This window comes from Eucyclogobius newberryi, unplaced genomic scaffold (assembly GCF_026437365.1).
Source record: "Eucyclogobius newberryi isolate DKJ021-1_F unplaced genomic scaffold, fEucNew1.0.hap1 SCAF_11, whole genome shotgun sequence".
Classification (NCBI taxonomy): Eukaryota; Metazoa; Chordata; class Actinopteri; order Gobiiformes; family Gobiidae; genus Eucyclogobius; species Eucyclogobius newberryi.
Window position 1 is genome coordinate 22773725 of NW_027315735.1, and position 7866 is coordinate 22781590.

At 42.1% G+C, this 7866-nt stretch overlaps 1 protein-coding gene across 1 annotated transcript; it reads left to right on the plus strand.

Moving 5' to 3' along the window:
* Positions 1 to 2605: 2605 nt before the first annotated feature.
* On the plus strand, positions 2606 to 7257 carry fgf16 (fibroblast growth factor 16). Its single transcript, XM_072438605.1, has 3 exons — positions 2606 to 3454; positions 4494 to 4597; positions 6090 to 7257. The coding sequence occupies exons 1-3, from the start codon at positions 3151 to 3153 to the stop codon at positions 6333 to 6335; spliced, it is 654 nt and encodes a 217-aa protein (XP_072294706.1). The 5' UTR covers positions 2606 to 3150; the 3' UTR covers positions 6336 to 7257.
* The last annotated feature ends 609 nt before the right edge of the window (positions 7258 to 7866 follow it).

The following is a 7866-nucleotide window of genomic DNA, read 5'->3' on the forward strand; positions in this document are numbered from 1 at the left end:
AACTTGTGTTTGCTGCACTGTTCATTTGTACAGTTAAGTTTACCTGGAATAACAGACAAACAATTTTTATTTTATTTTAGGCAAATACCAATAAATTGTTTGTTTTTTGTTAAATTACCCAGGGTTAATTTATACAGTTAAAGGAGAATGTGTGAAACACCATGCTCATGCACACATAATATGGACTTAATATTTTCCAAACATTGTAAATTAAAGTAAATCCAAGTAAATCCAATACACACACACACATATCGTACCCGTAGCAAATTATCTGCCTTGTTATATTTGCAGTAATTGTTTCAGGCCTGTAGGCTTGATTTGACAGGACAGTGCAGCGTGAAATGGGAACGAGAACGAGAATGACATGTAGCACGTTGTTAAACTCACAACCCTGCCTGCCCCACACAGCAGGCGTATATGTGCTATCCACTCGACCACGAGCGACACAATTGTTTCAATTTAATAAAAAATGGGAGAGACAGTTAATCATGAACTTCATCTCAAGAAGCCGAGACAACTGCACTATAGCTCTGCCACTGAGGACCTGTCAACTTTCTCTGTGTTCATGAAACAAACTTAAAGATAACACCTGCCTGCCCCTCATTAGGACTTATGTTAAACCCACTGATTGTATTTGTCCAGAGCGACCTGTGCTGACCCTGCACAAGAGAACACATATGAAGCTTGGTTAATCCAAACAAACAGGTGAGGCTCTTATTAGCCCCTAATTCTCAGTGCAAGTGTAACTTCATTTTCAATTCCTCTTCATTCTCTGTGAATGACTCATGGGAGAGGCTTCAAAGCTGCAGCCATGCACTTGAGGTCATTATCTTCATTTCTGTATCCTCGGCAGGTTCTCCACATATGGGAACATTTTAACTCTTTTTTGTTTGCAGCCATAAATCTGCCATGTCAACTATACAATATGTTTGACCAGCAGCAGATGTATTTCTAATAGCTACAAAAACTTAAATCAAACATGTCTACGTCTTGATTTTGAAATAGCTGAGCTATATCTTAATAGTACATACATTAAACACAATGTGGTTACAATCTTCTTCTTCTTTCAAGTTTTATGGCAGTTTGTATCCAAGTGTTACATTACCGCCACCTACTGTACTTGTACATCTTAGAATGTTTACAATGGGATTATTTGTGTGTTCTGAAGGTAATTGGCATCTTCAGGCCTCTCATTGATCTAATAATATCAATAGTTTCAAGCAAATGTTGAGTTTTCTTTCACTAGCTTCTTCCAATGGACAAGCATGTGATGAGAGAAGTGTTAAATCTTCATATTTGTTTGTGTGTGTGCAAATGTTACCTCTATGTGTCCAGTTGTGCAGTCCTAAGGTCTCCCAAGCAACGTCTTGAATAGTGTATGTATAGTATATGTGCAATATGTTGTTTGTCCTGGAGAATCCTAGCTGTCTTTCTCCCTCTTTTTTATTAATTCCTCTTCTACCCTTTGGCTTAAAAAATCCTTTCATAAGAGGCAGCAGCGTGGGCCCTGGTGTCTGAACGCACAAAGCCTGACCATCCCTGACTCCTCGTCAACCCCTTCGCCCAATCCATCAAGAGGAGGCCCCTGGGCCACCTTTCATATCCAGCACCAGCTGAGAGCCACTGTCCCTGCGCTGACTTCAATGCAGCCGTGACACACCCCTAAGATTTATAGTGGCATAATTAGTAGCAGTGAAAAAGGCCTGTGTGCTTCAGAGGGTCACTCGTACTGTATCCCACTCACATCTGCTTCAAAATAGATTACACTGCCACCACACAAGTTGATAAATTAACTCAGCAACAACGAGCATAGAGATCCATCAAAGGCACACAGTGACATCAAAACAATTATACATACTTTGAGGAGAGTTAACATACTATTTGTCACCATTCATTGAAGTGATACGCTGTGGTAAATACCATCTCTCTACAGGGAAGGGTGCCACTTGTGAAGAACAAGTCTCAGTTGAAATCCCCCCTTGGGACGGGGTTTTCCTGGAGCAGCTTGAAGGAGGTCTAAAATAACATGCTTAATACTTAAACAGTGTATATGTAATCATGTCCCCTCTCACCTATTTCACACTCAAAACAGTGAACTAAGTAAAAAACTCATGGATATGTTTTCATTTCATAGTTATCAAAGTCTCCACTAAACAGCTGCAGCATTTAAGGCTATATGTTTTTTCCTACTCACACAAGTTGGAGCCTGTTGCTCTATTGTGAGCCGAGAATTCCAATTAATTTATTCTTTTTTTCTTTTTTTTCCTTCATAAATTATGCTCATTATTCATTATTATAGTTCTGTACCTTCTTGACTTGAGTATGTCATCAGATAAAGGTCCTAAAGTCACACGTTATTGGCCTATAAACAATTGAGTTGTTGGTTTGTAGTCTGAAAGAATCCTGCCCCAGTGAGTCTTGATAGGTCATGTCATCAGTATTTGCGGTATCCTTTTCTCCTTGTCAGTGGTTCAAGTGGTTGTGGTTGCTGGACGGCAGCTTTACACTGAGCAGAGGGGCGAGGAAGCACCTGCTCCCAAAGAGGAGGTGGAGATAGTGCTCATGAAAACGTCCCACTGCAGCGTCTGGCGCTGTCACTTGCGCGGGATTGCTCTGAGATGATCCGCAGCTTCTTGGGGAATCCAGGACGATTGCAGATTCTATTAGTTGTTTTACCTTTTTTTCTCATCGTGACAGTTTGGTAACATGGCTTTTTTCTGACACATTTGCTTGTTATTTTTTACCCACTTAGTTTTTCCTAAACTTCAATTGGGATCTGTAATTTTCAGAGCTCACCAGTGCGCATCTAAGAATTGTTGCTTAGATTTAGGCTAAATATTACATCCAAGGTAGCATTACTGTAAAAGATTTAACAGAAGCGCACATTTTGAGAGGGAACTGATGCAAGTAAGAAGGGATGCCAGCCAGGCGTGGCTTGTGTTTGAATATCCAATCTGAGAATGCATGGGGAGTATGTATATAACAGAGTCTTTCCATCGATACACAGAGAAATCAAAGTGGGTGAATATAGGAGCATTTATAAAGTGAAAGGACTGCTGCGCTGTTTTGGAGGAGCAGAACGCGCTTTGCTTTGTGCGTGAATGGACCGTCAACTTCCCAAACCTCCATAAGAAACTGTCCACATTTCAAATGCCTTTGCTTAATCTGACAGCTGTGCACACCATGGCAGAGGTTGGGACTTTTCTGGGGACGCTCGATTTGGATTTACAAAGTTTCCCTGCGTTAGGAAATATTCCATTGGTGGAGTCTCCGGTCGGGTTGAATGAGCGCCTGGGACAAATTGAAGGGAGGCTGCAGCGAGGGTCTCCCACAGACTTTGGACACCTCAAAGGAATCCTCAGGCGGCGGCAACTTTACTGCAGGACAGGCTTTCAACTAGAGATATTACCCAACGGGACAGTGCACGGGACAAGGCAGGACCACAGCAGATTTGGTGAGTCTTTACTCACATACTGTATCTATTTTGATCTTGGGTTACATTTACTTTAATTAACTTGAGACAAATTCATACATTTAGAATGAATCGAATAGCTGAATTAAACCTAGACCACTATTACAACAACTGGGTCTGCTATGGCAATATTTCATAAAGCCAGTGAATGGAAAGAATTTGAAACATGGCGAGCATCTTAAATGAGCATGTGGTCCATTTTTAACATGGTTAATGGTGGGAATCATTCTGGTTATTTGCCAATCCGAGCTATATAATCAGGAGTGTTTAATTAGGTTTGCTGTGCTCCTATAATCCCAAGCGGCCGCATTGCGTGCGTCACTGCGCCATAGCTCCACACCTCGCGCTGTTTATCCCGCTGCGCGTGGGACACAGGTGTTCTCCACTGCAAACAAGCACAGGACAGGAAACTGATAAACACATGGCATGTCCCGTCCGCCCCAGTCCCATCGTAGACGTGGAGGTCTGTCTCAGGCGCAGAATTTGAAGCACAACTGTGGGAGTTCAAAGAGTTTGTTAAAAATGTAGCCAGCAAAAGCGGATGATGGGTGGTCCTCGTGCACTTGTTTCTGTTTAGTCTTAAAACGCAAGGTCTTTGTGTGAGATGTGTCTGATTAAAGGTATCCTACTTTGGCTGCAAATGAGGTCTTGTTGAGATGGGGACCAGGTGCCAGTCACCAGGGCCAGATCTATGACTAAGCTCTGCATCACAACACACAACATCACAACAGCCGCTGCAGGCCTCTCATTTTACATGGCGTTTCCTCTCCTTTGAAGTAACATGTTCGTTTTGACACTTAACTTCCAGTGACTCAGCAACGTTTTAGCCACAAGCTATCTTAATAAAAGTCCCTGCATGAGCTCAATGATCAGAACAGTAATATAGATATCCCAAGGAGAGACTTCACATTTACAGAAAGTATACAGACTGCTAAAAAGGAAAAAGGGTGTTGGTTACCTTCTGTTTAAGACAAAGAAAACTACTTCAGTCATTAAGCTGGTGCATGTGTGTGTTCTGCAGGTATACTGGAGTTCATCAGTCTGGCAGTGAGCCTCGTCAGTATCAGAGGCGTGGACGCAGGACTGTACCTGGGCATGAACGAGAAAGGAGAGCTCTATGGGTCGGTGAGTCAAAAACCTCTTTAAGATAGAACTCATCACTCCAGTGGTCCTATTCAAATCAATTTGATATCAAGCAATAGTGTCTTTCTCACATAAAGCACTAGACCAGAAGAAAAAATCAATTATGATTTCTTTTTTTTTTTTTAAGAAATAATACTAAAAAGATGACACTCCAAAGGGAAAGCGTGTAAACAAATACGATATGTTTTATCAGACACCACTTTTTGTGGGATGCTCACTGAGTTTTGATGCAAGATTGTATCTGGCTGCACAGCTGGACTCAAGTCGAGTTAGATTGATAAAGTACATGAGTTCAAACACTGGCACATATTGTTTTGGCTGACTTGGATATTCAGCAAAGGAACGCAATTACAACAATAGAGGGGAAGTGTGTAAAGGGTTACATGGATCAGATGTCCCAGGGCAGTTCCTGAGGCCCTTCAGGTCTAGAACAGCCCCCTGAGCCATGAACAGAGGCACCTTTAAGTACAGCCATTGTGCTAAAAGTGCATATTTCGTTACCACTCTATCAGAGTCTGGCTGATAACATGACCCAGGTTGGAGATATAATTGTCATTTAGGGGTCACTTTTCTGACACTGGGGGTTGTTAAGATTTGTATTTCTGAGCTAGAGCCCATGAGACGGGACGGGTTCCCTCCAGGGGACCTGGAAAAAGGAAGAGGGCTGCTTCCGCCTCGCGAGCACTGGACATCAACAGCATTTGATCCAGTGAGAGGTGTGTATGCAGTCATGTGCCAGAGCCTAGTGTTTACAGACAACAGCTCAGACTCAGCCAAGCACGGCCAGAGTTGATCATGACAATTATTGAGGATTTACTGCTATCGCCGGTGCATTGTGTTCCTATACTCTTGTCTACAAAGGTCAATAGAAGAGAAGATTTTGCTTGTTGGTTTTGGACACTGCTGGGAATAGTCTGACATGTATGTGACTGCATGACTGAGTGTTCTTGGCTGCTCTAATGGGTCTTATTGTTCTCACACACTCAGTGAGCCAGCACAGTTCACCTGCTGAACCCACAGCCATCGCTCATGCTGTGATGTCAGCAGAGGCCTCTGTCTGTGAGTCTGGTCCAGCTTCAGAGCAAGAGAAATATTTATCAGAAGCCCACGGAGAGGTTAACAGGTCTGAGAAGTGCATGTGGGGCGTAAAGTGAAAAAGACACTTGTAATGCCTTACCCTATTTTGTCATAATGAGCATCAGTTTTAATATGTTTCAACTGGTTAATTTCAGTTCACGGGGCAAACACAATAAGCTACGCCTTAACTGTTGTCAGTGGCACAAATTAGACTTGGAACTTTGTATGCGGGAAATTCGTGAGCAACCTTTTTGTCCTGTTGGTACAGAGAGCACTTTTGTCACCCAACATCAAGAACGTCATAAGTGTGATCCTTAAGAATTTGTGGAGATTCATGATAGGCTCAAGATGGATTGATTCCAGTGTTTTAATCACCCACTCATTTTTTGTCCTACAGAAGAAGCTGACGGCAGAATGTGTGTTCAGGGAGCAGTTTGAGGAGAACTGGTACAACACCTATGCTTCAACTCTTTACAAACACACGGACACGGGACGCTTCTACTACATCGCCCTAAATAAAGATGGCTCGCCCAGAGAAGGCAACAGGACTAAAAAACACCAGAAACTCACTCATTTCTTACCCAGACCAGTGGAGATTGATAGGATACCCCAGGCTTACAGGGACTCCTTCCTGTACAGGTGACCACAGCTGTTTAAACAATTCCTAGAGGTCAGAGAAACCGGGACAAATGTGAATATGCGGGACCTGCGATGAAACAGTTTACTTAAAGTTGTAGCTTGTTTCCGTGTCTCCTGAAGTCACTTTGTAAGACTGCTGCCAAGTATGCGGAGCACTGACATAAACAGCATGGATGTGCCAGGACGACTCGCTGACCTGACGGAGAGGACACGGAGAGGAAGAGACAGGACGAGTGTTTCTGAAAACACTACACACCTTTAAAGGTCTGATATCCCACTAGAGGCCAGGTTTCTTTTTGACCACTTTTTGAAGGCAACTGCATTTATCAAAATTACATGAAGTCATGAAGTGCTTTAACTAATAAGAACGCCATGTAAGAGGAGACAAGACTGCACTGCAGTAATGCCAATGATAAATATGAAAAGGACACATTCCGACAAAATGACAGGCTTGTCTACAGTCAGGTACTAGAACATTTTTTGTCAATCTGTTAAAAGCCAAACTGGAAATTAAATCAAAGGTACTGAGTGGAACAAAACCACTAAAATAAACATGGTATCAATACAATAGCACTTACTGCACACGCCTAGAGTCACATGTGTGTAAAAGGGGCTATGCTTGAGGGAATGCACTTGTTTGACCGCAAATGTAAGAGTACAAATAATGGTGACTTGTAATGTTCACTGTCTGGAACATTATTAAATGCAAGCAACTGAGGTGTACAAATGGGTGATCTTATTTATAAAATGTACAATATATTTATTTCTCCATATCAAATATAAATGTATATTTATTTATTGCAAAGACTTTATTTTGTAATGAACTTGAAGCTATATGAACTGTAGATTCTACTGAAATGACTCAAAAAAGACTGAAATGAAGAAATGACATGAACGTGACAATAAAATTGTCTTGCTATTGAAAATTTATTCTGCGTTTGCTTAAATACAATGTATGGTGCCAAACCAGATAGAACATTGGATGTCTTTTTTTTATTCACTCTTTAGTGAATGGATGCATGTTTACCAGTCAAGACATGCACATACCTTCTCAGGGGAGAACACCGATGCAATCCCATGGCAATATTCCCTCATAAACCCTTTACACTGCGACCTCAGTCTCCAAGGTCTTAGTCAGCTCCATACACCATATCAAATGAGATTCCTTTGGCAACTGGATACCAAATACTAATTGCCTTTACACATCAGCATGGTTTAGACCTACAATTGGGGTAGCATTGCTGGGGCCCCAGTGACCCCCACCCCATCATTGAACAGACAGAAACAGCTGTTTGCTGCAAAGAACCAGTGTGGATGTGCCACAATCCCAAGCACTGGTAATCTAGGGCTAAGAGGGGGTGGATCAACATTTCAACATCTGCAATAGTTGTAATGTTCCTCCACTGGCAGATATCTGTGAGAGCAGCTCCCTTGGGGAAATGGAATGGAAAAGTCAAAGACATGCAGGAAAACCTTGGCAGACTGAGAAATGAAAACAATACTGGGAAAGAAAACGGGATGACAGATTGAAGAAG

Bases quoted from the DNA above. Each gene is read 5' to 3' on its own strand.
- fgf16 (XM_072438605.1), top strand. From the start codon at position 3,151: ATGCCTTTGCTTAATCTGACAGCTGTGCACACCATGGCAGAGGTTGGG. The intron at 3,455-4,493 runs GTGAGTCTTTAC...TGTGTTCTGCAG, and splicing joins GCAGGACCACAGCAGATTTG to GTATACTGGAGTTCATCAGT. The intron at 4,598-6,089 runs GTGAGTCAAAAA...TTTGTCCTACAG, and splicing joins AAGGAGAGCTCTATGGGTCG to AAGAAGCTGACGGCAGAATG.